The sequence below is a fragment of the Xenopus laevis genome, chromosome 5S, assembly GCF_017654675.1.
Source record: "Xenopus laevis strain J_2021 chromosome 5S, Xenopus_laevis_v10.1, whole genome shotgun sequence".
Taxonomy (NCBI): Eukaryota; Metazoa; Chordata; class Amphibia; order Anura; family Pipidae; genus Xenopus; species Xenopus laevis.
In genome coordinates this window covers 78,356,940-78,384,677 of record NC_054380.1, presented here as the reverse complement: position 1 = coordinate 78,384,677, position 27,738 = coordinate 78,356,940, and the positions used below count along the sequence as shown (strand labels likewise).

General features: G+C 39.3%; 1 protein-coding gene across 1 annotated transcript; it reads left to right on the top strand.

Moving 5' to 3' along the window:
• The first annotated feature begins 4,979 nt into the window (after positions 1-4,979).
• Positions 4,980-26,688, top strand: slc17a5.S (solute carrier family 17 member 5 S homeolog). Its single transcript, NM_001127787.1, is given in 11 exon segments — positions 4,980-5,125; positions 8,877-9,073; positions 11,918-12,151; positions 12,704-12,791; positions 13,416-13,502; positions 13,897-14,015; positions 19,563-19,721; positions 21,249-21,381; positions 21,959-22,106; positions 22,508-22,598; positions 24,813-26,688. Coding segments are annotated over 11 exon segments (1,491 nt in total). The 5' UTR covers positions 4,980-5,028; the 3' UTR covers positions 24,951-26,688.
• The last annotated feature ends 1,050 nt before the right edge of the window (positions 26,689-27,738 follow it).

Below are 27,738 nucleotides of genomic sequence, written 5' to 3'. Positions count from 1 at the left end.
AAGTGATCATCATATGATAGAGAGAGTAGAGAACAGTCTATTTGCCCCAAATACACAAAAAATTGACCAGTTCAGACAGATATTTCTATCAGCCCCATCAGAGCTGGATTAAGGCTAAACAGGGCCCTACGCAAGGTAGTGCTTCTAGCCCCCCCTCCCACCTCGAGCCACCTAATGTTACAGTTGTAAAAGAAGCACTGATATGCTAGCGCATACCTCCCAACATTTTGGAAATAGAAAGAGGGATGAAAAAGTTGGCTTGCATAGCCTGTTGGACCATGCTCATTTTTGTGGCCACACCCCCTAAATACCATGTTCATTTTACAAAATTTGGAAGGGTATGAAATTTTGAACATACGTCTGTGTTTTTTTTTAGTTATTACAGTTTTGCACAGTCCCACTCCCAGAGACCCTTTACAAATTTCTTTGCCCCCAAATCATTTTTTTTGTAGTTTTTTTTTAGTTTGTTTTTTTTTGTTGGTTTTTTAAAACTTTTTTTCTCAGTTCAGTCTGCCCCCCTCCCTGCAACTGTTCAACAGTCCGACTCCCACACACTGCCCCAGCAGCCCCACAGACCCTTTTTAATTTTACTCCCAGATCACCTTCAAATGGCTACAGAACAGCCTGCCCCCTCCTCCCCCCTCACAAGCCAGTCAGACAGTCCCGAAATATACTGAAACAATTAAAAAAAATTTCAGCATGCAGCAGCCTCTGCCAAAGTTGCTGCACAGACCGACTAGAAAAATAAATAGGTCGCAAGGCAAAACAGATTTAGAGACAGTGAGGAGGTCCTAACATGCTAGCCAAAGAAAGGCTACCAGAATGGGCACGGAAAGCACAAGGAGAGAGGCAAACGTCTCAGCTTATAGTCAGCCACATCGGGAACAAGCCTGCCCTCACACAGGGCCCCAAACCCATCCTCACACAGGGCCCTCACTCTCTAGTACCCACCACCAGCCTCCCCATAGGTCCCTTTACTGGTAACCATGAGCCCCGGATGTTACCGGAGTACGACTCATTAGCCCTTCATTATATGAGGAGGCTGTGCTGGGTAACATGTAGGGGCTCATGGGAAAGAAATAGCTCTGTAGGGGAATGGGCAGACAAATTCCTAGATCTGCCCCCTGTCATGAGACTGACTGATACCAGGCCCTGGCTGTCATATTGTATTGTATTCACAGGTTCATCTGTAAGGAGCAAGCAACTTCTGCACAGTCCTGTCTTCCAAGGGGTGGTTCACCTTCAAATTAACTTTTAGTATATTATGGAATATGGCTAATTCTAAGCAACTTTTCATTTGGCTTTCATTTATTCTTTTTTATAGTTTTTGAATTATTTGCTTCCTTTTTCTGATTTTTTCCAGTTTTAGTAAGGTCCCCGACCCCATCTAAAAAAAAGCTCTATAAGGCTACACATTTTACCGTTATTGCTACTTTTTATTACTTCTTTTTCTATACAGGCCCTCTCCTATTCATATTCAAATCAATGCATGGTTGCTTGGGTAATTTGGACCCTAGCAACCAGTTTGCTGAAACTGCAAACTGGAGAGCTACTGACTAGGGATGGGCGAATTTTTTAGCCTCGTTTTGCTCTATAAGGCTACACATTTTACCGTTATTGCTACTTTTTATTACTTCTCTTTTTATACAGGCCCTATCCTATTCATATTCAAATCAATACATGGTTGCTAGGGTAATTTGGACCCTAGCAACCAGATTGCTGAAACTGCAAACTGGAGAGCTGCTGACTAGGGATGGGCAAATTTTTTCACCTCGTTTCGCCAAAAAAATTACGCCCATAGACTGTAATGGGCGTCTGCGACATTTCGCCGGCGGCGAGTTTTTGGCAAAACGAAACGGGTCAAATTCGTCCATCCCTACTGATGACTAAAAAAAAAACATAAATCATAAAAAATTAAAACCAATTGCAAATTGTCTCAAAATATTTCTCTTCATCATACTAAAAGTTCATTTAAAGGTGAACCACACCTTTAAATGCTGGGGCCAGAAAAGGGCTGCCAGATCAATTCTGTGCACCGTTTATAGCCACAGCAGGGAATACTGGATGCTAGCCTGCTTGTAATTGATCTGGCAACCTCTTATTCTGTTGTTGCTGTCCTCATGCTCTGCAGAGAATCAAATTTGGGGCCTGTCAGCCTTGCTGCAACCCCCATCAGTTTTGAGTTGTAGTTTCATAAGAGCTGATTAGGGAAGGGTTTACCTTGAGTGGCAATCATAATCATACCTCCCAACTGTCCCTTTTTTGAAGGGACAGTCCCTCTTTTGACAGCTCAACCCGCAGTCCCTCATTTGTACTGGAAAGTCCCTCTTTTCTCTGCACTGAACAGCCAGAAAAAGAAACAAAGTTTCTCACTTAATTGGCTTTTGTAACAATTTTGAGACACAAAAACACAGTTTAGATAAGGAGAAATATTTTCAAACTTTCATAACCTGCCAAGTTTTGTAAAACAAACATGGTAATTAGGGGGTGTGGCCACAGAAAGGGGTGTGGTCAAAAAAATTGCTGCGCTATGTGCGGAAAAAAATTTTTTGTCCCTCTTTTTACTTCCAAAATGTTGGGAGGTATGCATAATTTTTTTTTAACTTAAACTCTTAGTGACCAATCTGCACTTGGCATTGTTATGTATGTGCTGTTGCCCTTGGCTTGTGTAGCGGATCTATTTGCTAACACTTATTTTTTCAATAAGCCCCAAATGAGATCAAATGTGCTCTGCTCCACATATTTTATATTATATTTTATTCCCCCTTTATTCATTTCATAATCACTGCTAAGTGTTTTTTCTAACCAGGCCAGCACCCTGCAGTTCAACTTATCCTACATGGGTAATATAAAAAAATATTAAAGCACATTATTCTGACCAGTTTATAGATTTAGGCAATAATAAATTTTTATGTGCCAGTTTCATGCCTGAGAGACGACCACAAATCCCGCACCTGAGTGCTGCTTTGTGCTAAAGGTAAAACATAGATATATTCTCTTTCATATGAGTTTTCTGATTAGTCTCTTATCGCTAGCAGCTGTCCTTCATAACCATGAATATGGCCCCCCGAGTAGAATACCCGGTATGACCCTCTGTATTCCTGCGGGCCCTATGCATTTTTATTTAGAAAACTATACCCGCAGAGCAAATGGTTCCCCCTACATACAATATTTAGTGTTTCATAATTCATTGTGTTGGTGTTCTAAAGTGTGTGCTCATATAAATGATCAGCTTGGCTTGGCCACTGTGTTATAAACCATCTGTCAACAAAGGGAAAGTATAGGTATGGGACCTGTTATCCAGAATGCTCGGGACTTGGGGTTTTCCGGATAAGGGATCTTTCCCTAATTTGGGTCTTTGTACCTTAAGTCTGCTAGAAAATCACTTAAAACATTAAATAAACCGAGTAGGCTGGTTTTGCCTTCAATAAGGATTAATTATATCTTAGTTTGGATCAAGTGCAAGGTACAGGTATGGGACCTGTTATCCAGAATGGTCGGGACCTGGGGTATTCTGGATAAGGGATCTTTCCATAATATGGGTCTTTGTACCTTAAGTCTGCTAGAAAATCACTTAAATCATTAAATAAACCGAGTAGAATGGTTTTACTTTCAATAAGGATTAATTATACCTTAGTGTGGATCAAGTGCAAGGTACAGGTATGGGACCTGTTATCCAGAATGGTCGGGACCTGGGGTATTCCGGATAAGGAATCTTTCCCTAATTTGGGTCTTTGTACCTTAAGTCTGCTAGAAAATCACTTAAAACATTAAATAAACCGAGTAGGCTGGTTTTGCTTTCAATAAGGATTTATTAAATCTTAGTTTGGATCAACTGCAAGGTATAGGTATGGGACCTGTTATCTAGAATGGTCGGGACCTGGGGTATTCTGGATAAGGGATTTTCCCTAATTTGGGTCTTTGTACCTTAAATCTGCTAGAAAATCACTTAAAACATTAAATAAACCCACTAGGCTGGTTTTGCTTTCAATAAGGATTAATTATATCTTATTTTGGATCAAGTGCAAGGTACAGGTATGGGACCTGTTATCCAGAATGGTCGGGACCTGGGGTATTATGGATAAGGGATCTTTACCTAATTTGGGTCTTCATACCTTAAGTCTACTAGAAAATCCAGTAAACTTTAAATAAACCCAGTAGGCTGGTTTTGCTTCAAACAAGGATTCATTATATCGTAGTTTGGATCATGTGCAAGTTACACAGGCCCGGACTGATAATCTGTCTAAACGGGCAAATGCCCAAGGGGCCGCTCTGTTTTTCAGTAAGTGGGCCGCTCCTGATCTACTGTCGGGGACTTGTAACTTTCAGTACTCTGAAAAGTTATCCTTCCCCCCAGCCCTGTGTACTGACTTTGTGGACAGTGACACAGATCTTTCTGCAACTGTGCTGTCTCCTAACAATCGGCTCTCAGCTAGCAGGCTGTAGTGCAAACAGCAGACATGACAGTGGATTGCAGAGTGAGCATACGGAACGCATTTTAGGACATCCTGCTGCTAAATACCCGCCCTAAAATGCGTTCCGGACTCTGCCCCTCCTTACAACACTTCCCCTACTGCTCGTATATGAGTTACTCTTATTTTGCGCTGACAGGTCTCGCCTGGCCCAAGGCATACAGCCCCTCCCTTCCTGCCATTTCAGCAACGCATTCTCCTCTCACTTTTTCCTGACAGGTCACAGTTTCCCCATTCATCCTCCACTCGCCTCCCTGTGATGTTATCCCTGGGTCTTCCCCCACAAATTAAATGGCTTTTACCGCGTACATTTGCTCTGAAGCAGAGTCTGAAACGAGACTGTCTAATATCTGCACTGCACAGTTGCACTTAACAGGAGGAGCGTGTGACAGGAAGAGGAGAGGAGGGCTGTACGTGTGCGGCTTTCCTGTAATTGGACGAGCTCGTGTGTGTGTTTATGAGTTGAAGGATGGTGCTTCCCAGTCACGGGACTTTGTCATATGAAAAGGAACTTCTATGCAACATGAATAGATAAAGTCATAATAAGCGCTTAGACATGAGGAGACGGGAGAGCGACTCGGGTGACCGGAGCCCATTGCTGGCAGAAAATGGGGAGCCAAAGTATAACATCCAGAGGTCTCCTCCAGCAAAAGGTAAGGGGGGATTCCTGCATGTTGTGCCCAGTGGGTGCCTCCTGTTTGAAAAGAGAACAAATGAGGTTTGAATGTGAGACTGGATGTGATGTGTCCCTGTACACCTACTGCAGGTAGTAAGCTCCTTAGTTTTGCTGATTAGGAGCAGTGGTTTGTTCCTGTGTAGGTAGGAGCAGGCAGTACCAACATCAGGGGGTACAACTGGATTGGGCCTCAAGGGGGGTCTTGCTGTGCTGCATCTTTCTAGTTAGCCGGGCCCCCCTTACCAGCGAGGAAGTGATTTGCTGCTGAAAGAGCTGAATTTCCCAAATTACCATAGACCAGAATTTGGGAAATCAGTCCCAAATTGCCGAAGTACACAAGCCACGAAAAGATCCAAAGTTGAAGTCCTGAAGCCGCAGAAAAAGACCAGAAGCCGCGAAAGGAGCCTGAGCTGAAGACCCAAAGCCACAAAAGGAGCTAAAGAAGAGCCTAAGTTCCACTGAACACTGCTGTTTTTTTTTTTTAAATTCTATTAAACCCCAATGTTTTTTTTTTAAATATTCTGTGACCCCCAATGATTTTTTTTGTTTTACTTGTAGGGGGGCCCTGACCACCAATGTGTTTTTTTCCCAACTTTTATGGAGGGCCCTGGCATCAATGTTTTTTTATTAATTTATAGGGGGGCCCTGACCATCATTGATTTTTTTTAACCTGTAGAGGGGCCAAATATTTTTCAGGACATGCCCTTTCAATTTCACAGCTTCCTTCTAAGAGAGGATTTAAAATAGATCATGCACTTGTTGAATAGCACTTGTGTCCTAAATCCCCAGTGTGAGCAAGAAGCCTTATAAGAAACTTTGGCCCCTCCCCTTTGCGCACAATTTTACTGCCATAAGACCCTTGTACTTTTTAGGCTTATACAGGAACCCTGTGGCATAGAGTATGTGTTTATTCGTGGCAGTGATTGCACTGACCTTTAAATAATTCTTCTTTTGTTTTCCCAGTTCAGGTGAAAGCTGAGAGTAAGCAGTTTCAGTGTACTGGAAGCATTTCAGAGAGTAACCTTCTGTCATGGCTATTTACCAGAACAAATCTTTAATATCCATACCTGATGTTGGCAATTAAAGGGGACATATTGCATACGTTTTTTTTTTTAAACAATGCACTAAACCATGTAAAATTATATAGAATATTAGGAAGCACTTTTATTTTAATTACTTTTGGGTCAAATATGGCTGTATCAGTTTGAAAACTATGCTTAACCTGCCCCTTTAGCAGTTTTCTGGTCCAGGAGTTTCTAATGTATGGCTTATGAGCCACCAGCACATTGTGCCTATATATTGCATAAGTTTTTTGTTTTTTTAAACAATGCACTAAACCATGTAAAATTATATAGAATATTAGGAAGCACTTTTATTTTAATTACTTTTGGGTCAAATATGGCTGTATCAGTTTGAAAACTATGCTTAACCTGCCCCTTTAGCAGTTTTCTGGTCTAGGAGTTTCTAATGTATGGCTTATGAGCCACCAGCACATTGTGCCTATATATTGCATAAGTTTTTTGTTTTTTTAAACAATGCACTAAACCATGTAAAATTATATAGAATATTAGGAAGCACTTTTATTTTAATTACTTTTGGGTCAAATATGGCTGTATCAGTTTGAAAACTATGCTTAACCTGCCCCTTTAGCAGTTTTCTGGTCTAGGAGTTTCTAATGTATGGCTTATGAGCCACCAGCACATTGTCCAAAGTAGATAGCAGCACTCCCATATAGCATAAAAAGCCTTTATTTCAAAATATTCATCGGGCACAGCAACGTTTCGGACCGCCTGGTCCTTTTTCAGCTTGAAAAAGGACCAGGCGGTCCGAAACGTTGCTGTGCCCGATGAATATTTTGAAATAAAGGCTTTTTATGCTATATGGGAGTGCTGCTATCTACTTTGGAAATTGCTTCAAGGATGTGAAGGTGAACACATCAATTGGCGTGCACACCGAAATAAGTAAGCTTGTGAATCTAAATGCTGGATGCCCCTCTATATCCACCAGCACATTGTGCCTAAATAATATAGCTGCATCCACTGAGAGAAGACTGGGCATGCAGAGGTGGGTGAAGCATTTTATGATATCACACTCTATGCCAGCACATGCCATATTGCCATACAAAGGGGAAACTGAAATGTTATCTAATGTCGTTTATCTTTTACACTACTTCTCTTTGGCTGCTTGTTTTATATTTATGTTTGTGTCCCTTACTTGTTAGACTTAAGGTGGCCATAGACACACAGATCCGATTGTACGAATCGACGATTTTTGGATTGTGTGTGGCGTGTGCCGACATCTTTCGTCCGGCGGAGATTGGTTGTTTGGTCGATCGGTCAGGTTTGATTTTGACCCGACCGATCCCACCGGAGCCCATGACGCATTGTAATCTGATTGTTCGGGCATACGGCCGAACAATCAGATTACCCTCGATATAGCCATGCCTGTTAATGGCATATCGGGGAAAGATCCGCTCGTTTGGCAACATCGCCAAACGAGCGGATCTTTGCATCTATGGCCACCTTTAGGGTTAGTTCACACGAGGAGATTCGGGGAGATTTTGTCGCCTGGCTGCTTCAGCGTGTTTTCCCATAGGCTATAATAAAAAGTCGCCTGCACTAATGCACACGTAGTCGCCCGAAGTTGCCAGAGGCGAATCTCCTCGTGTGAACTAACCCTTAAATGTTGTTGATTAAAAACTGCTTTTAAAAGAGAACATGCTGTTCCAGTTATTTTGTTGAGGAGCTACATTGCTTAATTTATGATGAAATATCTTCTTATGCCGTGTTATAAATACTGAGTGCATGATAAATAGTCCCTCATTTCTCTCTCATAGCACATGACCTCATCCATCCTATCCTGGATTAAATAAGGAATATCTTCCGAGCAGAGTCAGAACACACCTCCTGCTAACTAGGCTAATCGTTAAAGCAACAGATAGGGACTTTTGACTTTCAGTGTTTTCCAGTCTTTGGTTGCTAAGGCAGTTTAAACCCTAACAACCAGAAAATTTCAGACTGGAGAGCAGCTGAACAATATTTGATGTAATTAAAAAAAACAAATAATAAAAAATGAATACCAATTGCAGATTGTCTTAGGATAACACTCTCTGCATAATACTACAAGTTAAAGGGGTTGTTCACCTTCAAACACTTTTTCCAGTTTAGTTGTTATCAGGTAGTTCAGCAGAATAAAGACTTTTTTGCAAATACTTTCTATTTGTGGTCATTTTTTCTAATATTGAAGTGTAAAGTTTAGTTTTTCACCTTCTAAAGCACCCCCTAGTGATTTTAACTTTCTTTGTCCTTTTAAAAGGCACATGCATTCATATCCGGAAGCTTTACGTATATACTGCACAAGAAAATTAAGTTAGACTGAAAAAAATTCTAAATAATAATACTTAAGGGGTTAACCCTTTATGGGCAAAGAATCTATAGCCCTGACATTAAAGTGCCAGATGTTATGTTTTCATAAGTGGATCACTGAATGTTGTCTGCTGCAGGAAGATCACAAATGGCATTGCACAGACGGTTAAATGCTGAGATCAGAACAGCACAGCCTGATCACATAAAAAGTAAACTGCACGCTTATTAGGTTAAAAAAAAAAAGGTCATGGTTATATTAAGCAGATGCATTTTAATGACTTTACTCTGTGTGCCTGTTGCTGTTTGTTTCACTTGCATCTTTCTCTTACACATAAAGGCTGAAGATGTTCTTTTTTCTTTTAGTGCCTGCTTGCTGTTCCGCTCGATACAACCTGGCATTGATGGCATTACTCGGCTTCTTTATGCTGTACGCATTACGGGTTAATCTGAGTGTAGCATTAGTGGACATGGTACAGTCAAGCTCAGCTCCTAGAGAAAACACAACTGCTAACGTATGTCCTGACCATACAACTGCTCCAACAATTCTCCATAATTCTACGGTAAGTCATTATTTAAGCTTCTGCATAGTAATCATTATAGAAATCAGAGGGACTCCATACTAAATGAACACATAAATGGCCTGCTTTGAGATGGAACAGTGCCAGAGAAAAGTGCCAGACTTTACTTGCAGCACAGTGGTAGGCACACCCTTAAAGGAACAGTAACACCAAAAAATGAAAGTGTTTTAAATTAATCCAAATATAATGTACTTTTATGCTGCATTAGTAAAACTGTTGTGTTTGCTTCAAAAACAAAACTGTAGTTTATATACTGATAAAAGCTGATGTGTAGCCATGGGGCAGCCATTCAAAGCTGAGAAAACACAGCAACTTGTTTTTATAAACTTAAGTGGTGTTTCTAAAGCAAACACACAAGTTGTAACAGTGCAGGGCACCACTACATTATATTGTCATTATTTTAAGACACTTTCATTTTTTGGTGTTACTGTTCCTTTAAGGCAAGGACCCACAGAGTTGTTGGTTCAGCTACTTCTTTGTTGCAGGCTGAGAGAAACAGATCTATTAGCTTCTGCATGTCCCTGTAACAGCTTCCACATCCTTGTAGATAAAAAGAGCAGAAGCGGAGACCAGTCTGAAAATGCCTGCTCTGCAGTGATGATCTCACTGTGTGCTTAAGGCTATGGTCAGACCAGGCTATTTCTCAGCATGGTTGCAGATTTCAGTGTGTAAATGCATTCTCTAGCATGTCTGCACCTAAATCCACTCAGTGTGTATGCACCTAGGCCGACATCCTACCTGCAGGTGCAGAAACAACACAGAATGGAGGTAAGTGGGGCAGTGTTTCTCGCTCTGCTTTTACCCATAGGCCAAGAAACAGTCTATAGCCTTATAGTGAAAATGTGCAATACTTTTTCTCTTTACTATCACTTACTGCTCTGTGCTTGTGTACAGCCCTTTTTTTATTGAATGCCTACTCCATTAAATACAAAACATGATGCTCCAACCCCCTTGCTAGAGATCCGGTTCCATTCCTGTCAATGTCAAAGATGTTTTCTTTTAAACAGGTGACCAGTAAATACTATTGGTTGCTATAGGTTATTGCACCTGGCCAAACTTCGTGTCTTTTATTACATAACCCCATTTGTCACTTGAAAATAATTCATTTTTGACTATAGATTACTTTTAAAAACAGTAAAACCAAAGACAAAACATATTAAGGTATTTTCATGCTTTCTAGCACTGAAGTAACCTAGTAAAATAGTAATTTAGGTTTAAAAAAGACACACGTCCATCAGGTTCAACCTTTTAAGTCTACAGATAACCTGCCTAACTGCTAGTGGATCCAGAGGAAGGCGGAAAACCATTGAAGCCTCTCCAATTTGCCACAGAGGGGGAAAATTCTTTCCTGACTCCAAAATGACTAGTCCCTGGATCAGCTTGTACAATGAGCTATCTTCCATATCCCTGTATTTCCTCCCTTGCTAAAAAGCCATCCAACCCCTTCTTAAAGCTGTCTAATATGTGTGTATCAGACAGTACTGGTTTCCGAATATTTAAACGGAACCTCTTTTCTTTTAATCGGAATGGGTGACCCTCCTCCCTACACGAATCTCTCAGCCACGCATTAATCTCCCTAAGCCCCCCGCTGTCTTCTTAGCGTAGCTTGTGGCACAAGTAATCTCTCTGAGAAAATTATCTGGGATGTGCTCATCCTCATCTTTACACCTAGTTTTTTAAAATAATTATTTAGGACTTCACCACCTCCTCTAACATTGTCATTGGTACCTATGTGTACTAAGACCGCTGGGTCTTCCCCAGCCCCTCCCAGTAACCTGTCCACTTGCTCCACCACATGCCAAATCCTAGCACCATGCAAGCAGCACACTGTTTGGGATGAAGGGTCCTTACAACATATTACTCTATCCACCTTTCTGATAATTCAATCCTTCTTTTCACTCCTCCCACCACCCGTATTAGAGACACTACCTCCCAGGGTGCTCCGAGAGTCAGTGAATTTGTGTAATGTTTTAAGGGCATGTCATGGATTTCCTGGCCCTGTAAGTTAGGGGTGCTCAAAAGGGTAGGTTGTGAGCATGCATGCACATTTTAATAAACTTAATGTCAAATATACGTTTTTATTGCTAAAATACATTGTGACTATAAAAAAATCTGTTGTTGTACTGTATGCTGTATTTTTGTGTTCAGAGGCACACAGTTACAACAGTACACTTACTTTATGTCTATTAGATGATATTGTTGTCATCAGTGCCCAACTCTCTACCCTCAAAAAAACTGCTAGGGAGTTATGCCTGAGCAAATAAAATCATCTTCTTTACATTTGTTTATGAATTAAACTGAAACAAAATCCACCCAACCATACACCCCAAGTTTTATGCCTTACTTTTAGTGTAAAGGAGAAAATAAAGGAGAAAATAAGATACCCAGCTACACAATATTATCCTTTTACCTCAAATGACAAAATATAGTGGCATTTATATAAAAAAAAACTGCCTAGAATTGGTAGCATAAGAAACAAATTATGAAGCCCTGAATGCAGATTATAGAAAGGTCCTAAAAAACATCAGTTTGAAGAGCTTTACATGAAGATCTGAATTGCAACAAAAGACAAAAACAACTGATAGAAACAATTCAAGCTCCTACTTGGTTTAATCCATCCCTTGTATTGTATACATTATACATCAGTGAGTAATACCAAAGTATTAATGACTCTGTGGCCCAGGCTGAGATATTTTACAGTTGTTTTGCTTAAATAATGTTATGATATGTATGCCATGATTATTTAATGTACATTCTTATCACATTCCTAAATTAATTGAATAGTTGTATTTTATAAGTTAATATCATTATTTTGTTTCTGTCCAGGGTAGAAAATATGACTGGGATGCAGATACCCAAGGCTGGATTCTTGGCTCTTTTTTCTATGGATATATTCTCACTCAGATACCTGGTGGATATGTAGCTGGTAAAATTGGCGGTAAACTGTTATTAGGATTTGGAATTTTGGGCACTGCTGTATTCACTTTACTGACTCCCCTGGCTGCTGATTTGGGGGCTGGGTGGCTTATTGCAGTTCGGGCTCTTGAAGGACTTGGAGAGGTAAAACTGCTATTCTAAAAAAACGTTTTTTTTTTTGTTTGTTTTTTTTTTAAAGTAATCATCCGTACAATATAGGCTGTAAAAGAAAGTAGGCCTTAGCTTTACTTGGCTAGAAAGATGTGCCTGCTAATAAGCAGGACAAGTCAGGATCTTGGCATTTCCTAAACAGTTAGAATAGGGAAGATCTGAAGTGTTTTTTCCTCAGAGCAATAAATTAATTGTCCCACAAAACAATGCAAATCTTTTGTGTGTGCCATTATTGTAGGTGATTATAGTTCTTGCATAGAAAGATCAACTGAGGTCAAATGCCTTTCATGACTAGCTATAGAATTATAGACTGAAAATCTTTTGCAAATAAAACAGGACATTTGTTGCCAAGGAAGTTTATTTGTAGGTGCTTTAAGAAAAAGTACAAAAATATTTTCACTTATATAGCACTACTGGTTCTTTAACAGCTTAACAGAAGAAATTAAGTTTTTATGAAAATTTGTGTATAAATGATTATATTGCTGTTTTAATGCATTAATCACAGCTGCCCTGTTGTCTCCCCAGGGTGTGACCTTCCCAGCTATGCATGCAATGTGGGCTCGTTGGGCTCCACCCTTGGAACGTAGCAGGTTGTTAAGTCTTTCATATGCAGGTCAGTAATAAGATGGCAAAGAGTCCAAGCTCATTTTCTCCATATATCTTGGTAGGCTAAAAGGCTCAATTCCTTTTACACAGCTATCCAAAGGAGGCTACACAATCATCATGGTGTTCTCAAGAAAGCTATTCATAAGAAATATGAATATGTCACAATATGCAGCATAATGGGCTATATCTAGTAATGAGCGAGATTTCAAGCTTCACTGAGAAAATGACACCCATAGACTCCAACTGGTGAAAAAAATTGTTGCATGTCAAAAAAAAATTGTGCCACCTTGCGCATCAAAAAAAATTGTTGCCCATAGACTTCAATTAATTTTTTCTAATTTTCGGCGAAATGAAACACTGAGACAAATATATAATGAAAAAGTAGCTTTTACACATTTTTTTGACCATAGTAAAAATAAAAGTACAAAAAAATGAACTTTGAAAAGCAGGATGGTAGATAATCTTGAAAATTGTTGAAAATGATGCTGTGATACTAAACAGTAAAAAGGTAACCGCTTTTGGGTTACCTTTTTAGGTAAAAATTTGCCATTTTAATCTTTGCATTTTACATAAATATGAACCTATGATGCTCTGACCAAAGTCATTTTAAATGTCACATTTAAATTTTTAGGTGCTCAACTTGGAACAGTTGTATCGCTCCCAGTGTCCGGTTTGATTTGCTATTACGTGAACTGGATTTATGTGTTCTACATATTCGGTAGGTCTGAAAAACAAGTTGTTTCTTTCAGTGGGCACTTGCAGCAAACACAAATGGCATGGCAGGCCAAATAAAATATGAAAAACTCTGTGAGTGAGTATGCACAAGTAATGCGGGTGTGCATACATACAAAAGTACTATAGTCTTTAAAGGAAACCTATACTTCTGAACATTGCAGGTCTCTATAAAAATATATTGCATAAATAGCCTAAAAACATTTTCCTTAAATATAACTTTTCTATTAGTATGTGCCATTGGATAATTCCCAAAAAATGCCATTTTAATAAATATTTAATTTGAATTAATAAATATATGCATGCATAAAGGAACAATTTCACCTAAGAATGAGAATTAAAAGCTCAAGCTTATGTATTGTTTTTATTTTAACTGGCAGGTACTCTTGGGGTTTTGTGGTTTATAATGTGGTGTTTTCTTGTGAGTGACACCCCCATTTCTCACAAAAGTATTAGTGATTCAGAAAAGGAATACATACTTTCTGCTCTTCAAGATCAAGTAAGTATAATTAACAAATAATATACTGTATGTTATTGACTTTTTCTTGTGCATGATTTTTGTCAGTGTTTGATGAATGGCAGCTGGTGCCTTCCTGACCAGCAACTGTTAATCACATTATTAATTATTTAAAAAGGCACCAACATAAACCAAACATAAAAAAAAAACACAGGAATGGGGCCTGTTATACAAAATGCTCGGGACCTGGGGTTTTCCAGATAACGGATCTTTCCATCATTTGGATCCTCATACCTTAAAGGGGTTGTTCACCTTTATGTTAACTCTTACAATGATGCAGAGATCAATATTCTGAGATAATTTGCAATTGGTTGTTATTTTTTTATTAATTGTGGTTTTTGAGTTATTTAGCTTTTTATTCAGCAGCTCTACAGTTTGCAATCTCAGCAATCTGGTTGCTAGGGTCCAAATTGCAATAGCAACCATGCATTCATCTGAATAGGATACTGGAATATAATTAGGGGATGGTCTTAATAGTAATACGAGTAATAAAAACTCACAATAACATAACATGTGAAGTCTTACAGAGCCTTTGATTCTAGATGGGTTCAATGACCCCCATTTTAAAGCTGGAAAGAGTCAAAAGCAGAAACCAAATAATTTGAAAACTATACAAAACTATACAAAATAAATAATCCAATTGAAAAGTTGCTTAGACTTGGTCATTCTATAACATACTAAAAGTTAACTTAAAGGTGAACCACCCCTTTAAGTCTACTAGAAAAGCATGTAAACATTAAATAAAGTTAATAGGCTGGTGGTTTTTCTTCCAATAAGTATTAATTATATCTCAGTTGGGATCAAGTACGAGGTACTGTTTTATTAATACAGAGAAAAAGGAAAACGTTTTTAAAAATGTGGATTATTTGGATAAAATGGAGTCTATGGGAGATGACCTTTCCTTAAAGGAATTGTTCAGTGTAAAAATAAAAACTGGGTAAATAGGCTGTGCAAAATAAAAAAAAATGTAATAAAGGCTGGAGTGACTGGATGTGTAGCATAATAGCCAGAACACTACTTCCTGCTTTGCAGCTCTCTTGGTTTCCACTGATTGGTTACCAGGCAGTAACCAATCAGAGACTTGGGGGGGGGGCACAACAGTTTGCTTTTGAATCTGACCTGCATGCTGAGGATCAATTGCAAACTCGTTGAACAGTTATGTCCCATGTGGCCCCACTTAAAGTCGCTGACTAACTCAGAGTAAGAGAGCTGAAAAGCAGGAAGTAGTGTTCTGTTCTGTTATGTTCAACATCCAGTCACTCCAGCTTTTATAGATTACATTTTTGGCTAACTAACTGTATTATAGAAACATTTTTTATTTTGCACAACCTATCTACAGGTATTTACCCAGTTTTTATTTTTACACTGAACTGTTCCTTTAAAGGAACAGTCACACCAAAAGTAAAAAGTCTTTTGAAAAACATGAAAATATAATGTACTGTTGTGCTGCACTGGTATAACTGGTGTGTTTGGTTCGGAAACTCTACTTTAGTTCATAAACTAGCAGCTGTGAAGCCATGTGGGCAGTCATTCAAAGCTGAAAAGGAGAAAAGGCACAGGATAAACAGCAGATAACAGATAAGCTATGTATGCTTACAATAGGATTCTTCAGAATTTATCTGTTATCTACTGAGTATCCTGTGCTTGAATGGCTGCCCCCATGATTACACAGCAGCTTGTTTATATAAACTATAGTTGTGTTTCTGAAGCAAACACCAGTTTTTTACCAGTTCAGAGTACACTACATTACATTGTCATTCCTTTCAAACACTTTAATTTTTTGGTGTTACTGTTACTTTAATTTGGAGCTTTCTAGGTATCAGGTTTCCGGATAACGGATCCCATACCCATACTAGTCAGAATGTAAAGTATTTACTAAAAATAAAGTGCAATATTGCGAAAAAGTGTAGTCTTAAGATAATGTTGTTAAGGGTCATTTATGACCTCCAAGGCAGTGTGCAAAGTGCAAACAACAGGCACAATGTTCCTTTTTTCTGCACATTATGTTTTGGAGTGCAATACCTGCAGTGGCCACTATGAATACATTGCTGCCTTCAGTAGGCTTACAGTATATCCCACCTCCTAACTTGCACATCATCCAGAGGCACAGATACGAGAGTGGCAGAAGATGTAGGATGCAACAGAACCTATTACTTACCTGCCATGTGACGCTGTAGTCGATACGTTACACTTTTTTATCAGGCACAGGTGGAGACCACTGCCAGGCAGAGAAGAATTGCTTACTAAATGAGCACTAAGGGTCACATTCTTGCACCCATTAGTGATCCTGCACTGCTTCCACTGCTCTTTGTATATTACAGCATTATATTATCTTTTTATGGTTGTATGGAAGAAACAATTGGCATTGAGGACATCTCAAGCTGGCAGAAAATATCTAAGAACAGAAAGAAGATTGCAATTTGCACTTAATCAGTGGTGGTAACTGCATTTTCTTCTCCTTTAAATGATTTTGCCCTATGCGTTGCAAGGGACTTTTGAAAGGTTTTAACAAATTAGAAGTTTTCTATTCATATCTTGATGCAAAAAAGGGGAAGTTTTGCTCACCACTACATTTTAACCATTAGATAGAGGCTATGACCAAAAACGTTATACAAAGACAAGAGGTCCTCTGCACTCACCAAATATAAGTAAAATCACAAGACTTATTTAAAGTGGGATTTTTCAGAATATTTAGCACTGCTCGCAATGTAAAATCATTTGCTGGCAAATGTTATATCTCTCATTATCGCTAAGCAAAAGTTCGCATTAACACCTGCTCTGGAGTTTCATAAATATTTTGTCGCAAAAAACACTTAGCAATTGCAAAAATCTATTACATATACTGCACATGTTCACAAAAGCCATTTGTTCACAAACTTTGTGAGAAAGTCATTTAGCTCTGTAGTGGGTAAAAAAGGACACAAACATGGTCGCTAACATTCATAAAGGTGTTTGCGACCGTTTTTAGCGTTAAAACATATTACACTGCCCCATTTGTGTATTAAGTTACTAAAAATGTCCTTGCAATATATTTAAACTGCTAAAAACAAGAAAAAGCAGTAAAACCCCACACTACCTTACTAAGGTAGTGTGGGGTTTCACTGCTTTTTCTTGTTTTTAGTATCCCTATTCTGGTTTATATACCTCTACACAGCCTGAAATTGGGTAATACAAGTGAGTGAACATTAATTACAAGTGAACTATATTTTTGTTTGTGAATATATTTAAACTGGCCAACTACATCAGAGTCATCCCTGTTCTGGCCAGGCCTACACTCACTTTCATCTGATTCAGAAAAACTAATTTTACTGCTTCATTGTACATTTTGAACAGGGACAGTTTTACCTGCAGCTTACTTACTTACTTTCAAGGTTAAAACTCCCAAATGGCCACCATTGGGATCACCTGACTGTAGCTAGGGATAATAGGAGTTACAGGATCAGGTACAGAGGGTGGTTGTTAATGGTACATTCCCTACTTGGAGTAAGATTCTTAGAGAGGTCCCTCTGGGTTCTATATTGGGTCCACTTTTATTCATCTTGTTCATTAAAGGAGAAGGAAAGGTTAAAACTAAGTAAGCCTTATCAGAAAGGTCCATCTAAATATACCAGTAAACCCCCAAAGTAGTGCTGCTCTGAGTCCCCTGTCAAAAGAAACACAGCATTTCTTTCCTTCTATTGTGTACACATGGGCTTCTGTATCAGACTTCCTGCCTTCAGCTTAAACCTCATTGCCCTGGGCAAGAGCATGCTCAGTTTGTTCCTCTTCCCCACCCTTCTCTGCTGTAATCTGAGCCCAGAGCAGGGAGAGACTCAGGCAGGAAGTGATGTCACACCCCATTAATACTGCAGCTCCTATCCTAAACAAACAGAGAGTTTCTAGAGCTTTTTACTCAGGTATGGTAAAACATTCTACAGAATAAATATAGCATTCTAGCTTGCACTATTGCAGCTAATCTATTGCCAATAATATGCCTCCGTAGCTTTCCTTCTCCTTTAATGTCTATGGGGAGGGTATTGTAAGTGATGTATCAGTGTTTGCAGATGACACAAAACTTTTCAGCCCAATTAATTCCATCCAGGATGTGGCATCCTTGCAACAAGATCTTGACAAACTGGCAATCTGGGCAGCTAAGTGGCAGATGTGATTCAGTGTCAATAAATATAAGGTCAGAATATGAAAGCCAACTATACCCTTAATGGCACTGCACTAGGAAAATCCATAATGAAAAGGACCTTGGAGTCCTTGTTGATAACAAACTTGGATGTAGCAAGCAATGGCAGTCAGCAGCTGCAAAATACATAAAAAGACAAAGGACCTCTGCACTCAACCCATTATCAATTGTATTGTTTGTCCATTTGCTGCAATATATTCAAACTGGCCAACTACGTCGAAATCATTCCTGGTCTGGTTAATTCTACACTCACTTTCAGAGTGCAGAGGACCTCTTCTCTTTGTCTTGATGTAACTTGCATATTTTAGAATATTTCATTTTGGACCTCACAGTTAAAGTAAATTTTTACTGCATATATGCCAATTCCTTTTAATCCAGGGTGTGCTGAAGGCCATGCGGTATTCACACAATGTGGCCATACAGTGTTCACACAATCCAAAATTCAAATAGGTCAGCGCTAATCAAAGCTCAGGGGAAAATATGAAGAAAAAGAGAAAAAAGTATAAATAGTGTAGTACTTAGTTAGAGAGTTGTAGTTCCACAACACCATATGGTTTTACTTAACCTTAAGTGCAGTTAACTCTTTATACTCCACCACGTGCGTTTGTTTAAAATGGGTACTTACAAACGTTCAAATTATTTTGTGCTTATCAGACTTTGTAGATTGCAAAACTTTTTGTTGATCCTTCTTGATTTAGGTGGATTAAAACAGGCAAAACATCTCTCTCTCTCTCTATCGCCCCAGTTTTTTGGATCTTCAGTGATTTGCGGTTCAGGTCTCGACCAGCGTTTCCTTCACACGCTTCTCCACTTGCTCCTTCCTGGGCGCTTAGTTGTGATGTCAGTTTGCTGTGCCTAACGTGTTTTGGTCGCTTAACGACTTCATTAGAGGCGACGCCTGAACCGCAAATCAATGAAGATCCAAGAAACTGGGACGATAGAGAGATGTTTTGCCAGTTTTAATCCACTTAAATCAAGAAGGATCAACAAAAAGTTTTGCAATCTACAAAGTCTGATAAGCACAAAATAATTTGAACGTTTGTAAGTACCCATTTTAAACAAACGCATGTGGTGGAGTATAAGGAGTTAATTGCACTAAAGGTTAAGTAAAACCCTATGGTGTTGTGGTGTTTTTATCCTATGTGTATAAATGAATAAGTGTGATGTTTTTAATGTTGAGTGACTAAAACTAATTTGGGATACTAAATTCTTTGCACATGAGGTGAAATGACCTAGTGGCTGATATTATATCTGCATGTACAAGCACCTAGCGCTGGTAAGAAGGCACTATTTAGCTGGTGGTTTTGTCCAGACAGATTGCATACTTCAGAAAACATTTGTACATTTTTTTCCAGCTGTCTCATCAGAAGTCTGTTCCTTGCTGTGCAATGCTGAAGTCATTGCCTTTATGGGCCATTATAGTAGCACATTTTTCCTACAACTGGACGTTTTACACACTGTTGACTCTCTTACCCACATATATGAAGGAGATCTTACGCTTTAATGCTCAGGAGGTAGGTAAATCCCTGCTGGATGACAAATACCCCCATTTTACGTTTTCTGAACTAACCTTTTTGAGAAAATTTGATTTTCCGTAAGTGAAGAAAATGGCAGCTCATAAAGTTTACTTAATGCTTACGTAACTTTTAAAAATGATCTACCCCCCCCCCAACTCGGTAAAATACGCTAGAGTTTATTTACTATCTCCCCAGGCATATATATGTACCATACTGATGTCCCATTCTAATGGCAGAGAGTGTTGTTTATAACTTAAAAGGCACACAAAGTCCCTTGCTGCCTGCTTCATATCTTAGACCCCCATCCTTCATTACTACTACTAGGGTTGCCACCTGGTTGGTATTTTTCCATTCTAGCTGGTAATATACCAGCAAAGGCCATGGTCAGTATGAAGTGAATTTGTTCCGTCCCAATCCCCTCTTCCATCTCCCCCATAGGCCACAGACAACCCCCTACTCACCAAAGTCCTCTGTGATCCAGAGGGTAATGCGATAACTCCGCCCCTTATTTCACAGACAACCCCCCATAGTTTTTTCTCCTCCCAGTGGCCTACCCTAGTCTCTGCCCTACTCTTCCTTCCAACTTCTGTAGTTTCTGCCCTACTCTTCCTCCCAGTGCCAAGGTTGCTTGTTGTTGACACACCTCCTTTAAATTGCCAGCATCATTAATGCCACAACCCCCTGAGCCATCTTCTCCTCCCAGCTTTCTGTACCCTCATGTGGTAGTGCTACTTTTTCTTTACCCTCATGAGATAGTGCTGAATTCTTCTCAACGCTTTCCTACTATGTACTCTCCCACAGATGTTGCTTAACCCAGCCTGCTTCAAATGTGCATTCTTTCATTTAGAATTTCACTTTCTTTCAACTATATCTACATTCTCCCAATTGACACTAATCATACCCTGTACAAGCTTGGAGTTCTATGACCATTGTAAAAGCACTCAGAATGCAGCCTTGTGCTTTTATATGTGTACTGCTCACTGTATATAAACTTTTTTTTCAAATATGATGACATCTAAGTGGATGCCCTAGAGTTGCTGAAAGAACCTGCTAGAGAGTAAAATATCAAATAGTATGTTGTATGTACCCCACTCCTGATGGCAACCCATAGGCATATAGGTGAAGGAACAGAAACCAGTACATTACTAGAGATACAACAACAGAAAAAGCACACTCAGACAACAGACACAAGCCATGCAAGAGCAAACAAGCCTGTCGGATGACCAACTTGGGTAGACTTATGGTAGTAGCAGTTTCATAACAGGTGTGAAATAAATTCTAAAGGTTACACCACAATATACTCTTACAGGAGATGAGAAGGCTTAGGCTTAACCCCATTACAATAGCCATTTACAGTTGTAATTGTATTAAATTTATCCAAAACCTATAGTATTACTAGGGGTAAGAATCTTTTTGTTCATTATTATGTCCAAGGACCAGTTCTAGTACAGTCCACACTTTAGTTGAACATCTTATATGTTAATAGCTGTACATTGTTTATGCTTAGTTTTTTCTTTTTCACAGAATGGATTCCTATCTGCTCTGCCTTATTTGGGATGCTGGGTATTTATGATCTTGGCAGGTGTTCTAGCTGACTATATGAGAGAGAAGCTAAACTTTTCAACCAAAGTTGTTCGAAAAATCTTCAACACAGTAGGCAAGTAAAAATGATTTTAAATTGTCACCCCTAAGTTGGTAAGTGTGACTTGCCTTTAATAAACTGACATTCATTTTGCAAATAGATTAATTGCTCACCATAATTTACAGCCAGTAACTGAATTTGTAGAAGAAACTTTAGTAAGGTCAGATTAGTCTATAAATCCATCACATACAATGACGTGTGAACATAGTTCCCCTGAAATCTACTTATCTGCATAACAAGAACCAAACATGGAGTGGCTTATGTTTCTCAGTTTGCCTTGTTTAGGTCAAGAAATAACAAAAACAAGGGGGTATACTGCCCCTTTAATTTACTCGGCTTACAGTAGGATTTTTTAAAATGATTTTTATCATGTGTCAGGGGCCGGGGCAGCCTTCTGTTCTGCAGAAAAGAAAGAGAAGAATAAAGGAATCTCTTGAAACAATGCAATTTAAATTGTGTTTGTTCTGTTAACTTAAGTATTTAATAAAAACAATTGCAAATGTGATTTATATAGAAGTAGGTAATATTTCATCTACAGTTTGCATTTCCTATACTATTGGCATTAACCTTTTGTCTGTTTTGTTTTGTTCAGGAATGCTCGGGCCAGCTATATTTCTGTTAGCGGCTGGGTATACAGGTTGTAATTATACACTGGCTGTTGTATTTCTTACTTTGTCAACTACACTGGGAGGATTTAGTGTAGCAGGATATGGCATAAACCATCTAGACATAGCACCCTCGTAAGTACAGTCATTTATTTTTGCAGGTTCAGTGTGAAATCAAAATTAGTGTGGCAGGATTAAACTTTATCATTCGAGTGCCCTTTCTGTTGCAACAAGCCTCTAGCAAAAAGACTAACCTCCAAAGCCTTGATCACCACACTCACACTATTAGGCCAATCAGACACTGCATACGTACCTATACATATGTCCAAAGGCACACTCTGCCCTCACCACATTACATACCATATAGCTACATATACTGAGTGTATTCACTCTCTTTACATTACACACCCACCTTTACATCACTATATATTTACAGACATGCACACTAGCACTGTATGCATGCACCTTTAAATATAAATGTAAGTTCTAATTTGCTAGATGCAGGTCTAACACTTTCAACACCTTTTTCTTTATAGTTTTGCTGGGTTATTACTTGGAATCACAAACACATTTGCTACAATTCCTGGAATGGTCGGTCCTATTATTGCCAAAGAACTTACTCATGATGTAAGTAAAATGATATTGATGTAGATACATTAGAGATTTGCAACCTTTCAGTCATCGTGGCGTAAGGCATATTACCTTTATCTCAAGAAATGGTGTTTCTCCCTATGCCAAATAAATCTATGTAATTAGTAGATAATAGTTAAGACAAGGGAATGATGCATACCCTACAGCAGTGCTGTCCAACCCATTCTCACCTATGTGGTGGAGGGCAGATAATGGGAGCCAGTGTTGATCACTCCCTTTTTTAAACCACACCCACTTTAATCCACACTCATGTTACCACAATAACTTATAAGGTCATGATTAATGGTGGTAGCAAACCAAAAACCCTGTTTGGTGCTCCCTGCAGGGATATAAAAAATATTAAAACATACCCTTAAATCCATATGCCTCCTCACCTGTGGATAATACAGCAACACCTTAGGGGCCTCTAACAACAATTTCCAAATGCTAACAAACCCCCAGCAGTGCCGTAACTAGAGGGGGGCGGGCCCTGGTACGGGACGTGCAGCCGGGTCCCCGCCCCCTCCATACACGGCGGATCCGGGGTGCGGGCCCTGGTCCGCTCGCATCCCCTGCTCCCCCGGTAGTTCCGCCACTGACCCCCAGAGAAAATCCTACCAGGCTCACGTCCCACAGGTATTGTATGGCAGATAGAATATGACACACACAGGAAGCATAGGGCAAGCAGAGTATGGCATGCACAGGGAGTATAGGACAGGTGAGTATGGCACACACATGGAGCTTATGACAGGCAGGAATATGGCACACACAGGGAGCATAGGGCAGGCAGAGTATGGCACACACAAGGAGCATAGAGCAGGCAGAGTATAGCACACACAATGAGCATAGGGCAGGCAGAGTATGGCACACAAAGGGAGCATAGGGCAGGCAGAGTATGGCACACCCAGGGAGCATAGGGAAGGCAGAGTATGGCACACCAAGGAAGCAAAGGGCAGGCAGAGTATGACACACACACCCAGGGAGCATAGGGCAGGCAAAGTAAGGCACACACAAGGAGCATAGGGCAGGCAGAGTATGGCACATACAAGGAGCAGAGGGCTGGCATGGCACACACAGGTTGCATATGACAGGCTGAGTATGGCACACACAGGGAGCATAGGGTAGGCCGAATACAGCAGAATACAGGGAAATCTATCAGGACCACTACAGTGACACAGTGCTGGTGTCTCTCTAGCAGTTTATCTGAACAATGTGGGCACTTTCAGTCTGGGTCTCAGGTGTGAACAGTACAGGACTTTAGGGAGTGGACAATAGATGTGTTACAGGTGTGAACAATGCAGGATCTTACTGTATGAATTTGAGGTGTAAGCAATGCTGGAGCCAGTTGATCTCAGTACTGATACCTTTAAAAGTTAAATACAAAGGGGGGTTGTGGGAGCACTCCTAATGCTAAGTAAAAATGTATTAAGTATAAGGGAAGCGCTACTTACTTGGCCAAATTGATCAGTGCATATTTCCTGAACCCTTGTCCAATTCAGTATATATGCAAGTGCATGTGTTCACAAAGACAGGGGTTGTTAGTTACAGAGTTATGATCATAAAGTTGATAAGACACCATACCACGTCAAGGTAAATCCCACACGGTGGTCCCTAACTTGTTTACCTCTGATCATAGTATAAAGGAACTTGTGCCTCTCTGCACAGTAGCATTAATTGAAGTAAATGTCTGCTGAACCTTGGTTTCAGTCTGAAGGCTAGATCCTCCCCCACTGCTAACTTGCAGCTTTTAAGAGAGAGTGATTGCCCAAACCAACGCCCTTTAAAGGTTACACAAGGAAAGCAGACACAGTAGGCAGACTTTGATGTGGGGGCCACAAAAGGGGGGTCAGTCCCACCAGTTGGGACTGCACTGCCCTACAGGTTTAAGCTCATCCACTGGGTTGTAAAAAAAAGCCACCGCAGTTGCTGGTTAGGTCCAAACTACAACTCTATGATAGATTCTAGCTAAATAATAGCACACTGCACCACAGGGTGTGATATTTGTAAGGCAATAGTGTGTGGTACATTGTGGAGGGAGGCCTGGTAGCAAATTTTGTACCCCACCCCATGGATGTTTAGTTCCCCACTAAATTCAAAGCTTTGTGATAACATATCATGTTTAATTCATTTAAATCAGCATTTTTCTATCTTATACAAAGATACACTGTACTGTTTATACTCTTTTAACATTGTGCGTTTTGTTTTATACAGAATACCGTGGAACAATGGCAAATTGTGTTCTATATCGCAGCTGCTATTAATTTTTTTGGAGCCATATTTTTTATAATATTTGCAAGTGGTAATGTACAAGACTGGGCCGTTTCCCACAATATAGAAGAGGACAATTAGAGACCTGCCTATGAGTCTGGAAGAATATTATGATGGGTCTATTTACCTCCCTTATTTTGTTTACATATTAAGACCAAGATCAAGTTGTTTACAGTTGTTACTAGTTATAATGGAGCTGCTCATAGTCAAAGCTTTTCTTTGCTTGTCAGTGTGTTACTTCAACTTAGTAATTAACAAAAATTAACCGATTTGTTACTATAGCCACCAACCATGCTTTGCACAAAGGGTAATCAGTGCAACAGCCCCATGACTTACATCCAGTATATATTTGCTGTCACAAATGGGTTAAGACAGAGATCAAAAATATTGGTCTTTTGTATTCTTAAGGTGAATCACTCATTTTTACATGATTGTATTTTATCATTTCACAACTACAAAAGGGAATCATTTAGTATATTTTTAAACTATAAGGGGCAATTGTATCAGAATGGGAGATTAGAACTCACTTTCTATGCATTCCTATGGGATTTTTTAGAAATGTATTTATCAATGGAGTGCACCATTCAATACAGTTGCTTTTAGAAATCCCGTAGGAATGAATAGAAAGTGAGTGAGTTTTTCTGTTCTGTTTCTCTAATTGCACACTTTGATTAATCTGCCCCTAAATGTTGTCAGCATATCTGTTTTATTTTGAAGACTTGCACACGGTGTCTGTTTCTGTTCACATGGACAAAATCAAAGCAAATCAAAAGGCAAAAATAACATTAAACTAAACTTATTCGAAGAGTCTGTTAACTCTTGTGGGTTTCTTGCATGTAAAGTGTGTGAAAGCATCAGGTTTATATCAGGTTGCCTGCATCTCTAGTTAACCTCAGAGGCCACTGAAGCAGAGGAAACTGTACCAAAAGCCTGATTAGCAGTATAAAACTGCTATTGTGTTTAAGAGACTATCAATAAATTGTAGAAGTTCTCAGAAAAGCATGTTTACTTTAATTATATTTTTGCCTTTAGATTGCCTTTAATCAAAATGTTAATATTATTACACTTTTAATAATTTTTTAATTTAAATAAGCACAAATACATTCCACAGTTGCCTTAAAAAACGTATTCCATTTTCTAATATTTTTGCTTTCTATTAACATATTTTGTGCCTTGCAATATCACCTGAGCTCATGTTTTACTCTGTAAGAGAGATATTATGTACAGTGTTCTAGAAATTACATCTGGTGCAGAACACACAGCTACACTGGTTCCCAATAACTTTAGGGATCTGTTTAGGAATCTTGTAATGTTTATGGTTGTTGTCATTTACAGATTAAATTAGGGCCCAAATATTTCTTGTCCTGGTGCTTGTTTTTTAAAATCATGGGCACAATTTGCACCAGTGCAGTAATCAGGGCTGGATTTACATAGAGGGCACCCTAGGCCCATTGTTGTTAGTTGCCCCTGTCCCCTTCCCTTGATAGGGATTGGTGCATGGGAAATCAAAAATTTTTTTGACCAATGTGGGTGTGGTTGGGCAGCATGCTGCCCCCTAAAATCCTACCGCCCTAGACCTGGGCCTTGGTGGCCTTTCCACAAATCCGGGCCTGGTAGTAATAACCTGCAACAAATACAACATCCTTTAAACGTTATTACTGCATTTAGATTTATTAAAGCTAAATGCTGATTGGTAACAGTGTATTTATGATTGGGACAGACTTTCCATTTTACCCAAAGTTAAATGTTTTATGAGCTTTAAGTCACGGAAATACAAATCTTTCTAAAAATAAATATTCATGTCCTGTTTATAAAATAATCAAGTTAATTTACACTTATTCCCCCTCAGCAATCTATCATTATCGGTCTAATACATTATTGTGGGGGCAACTTTATTTGCCTAGAAGGCTAGTGTGGCTATTTCTCTGCCTACATTAAAACAGACAAAAAAACAACCACCCAGACCTGTATCTGGACTGCAGACATGCAGATCAAATTTCAGCATTGACAAACAGGATTTTCATTGAGAAACAAAGTTTTTGCTCTGCAGTCTGTCCCGAATGCAGTGCCTGTGAGTGTAGATACAGGTCTGAATGGATGAGAGTGGATCATCTTGTTCTCCACCTGCATATACTGTGCAGCACTGAAAAATATACTACATAAACACATAGGAAAAAGTAATAATGTAAAAAAAAAAACTGGAGGGGGTAGTATACCTGAAATTCCAAGATATGATGTGGAGAGGGGAGTGCTAGCACACATACATTTCTTCTGGCTGATTCCTGTAGCCTCACTCCTGATTTGAGTGCTGTTCGGTTGCTGTCAACAAAATTAGACCAATACTTGACATAGCAGAGTCTTATAATCATGACCTTTTTCGAGGTATGCTGCTACTAGTGCATGCCATAAAGGGGACGTCACCCATAAATTAATCTTTAGTATGATGTTGACAATTGTATTCCAAGAATGTGCAATTGGTCTTCATTTTTTAGAACAGTTTAGCTTTATGTCCTACAACACTCCATTTTGGAATTTTAACAGATATATGGATGCTAGGGTCCCGTTTACCCTAGCAACCAGGCTGTGGTTTTGATGAGAGATTGTAATGTTGATAGGAGGTGGACTGAATAGAAAGATAAGTAATGAAAAGTAACAATGACAATCAAACTGTTGCTTCACAGACCAATATTTTTTTGGATGATGCAAAAGCTAAAAAGGGTCAGAAGAGGAAGGCCAACAATTCAACAACTATAAAAAGAAAAAGACTTATTGAAAAGTTGCTAAGAATAAGACATTCTAAATTTGCTAAAATGTAGCATAAATGGTAACTACTACTTTAAAGGAGAACTAAAGAAGTTAGGCAGAAATT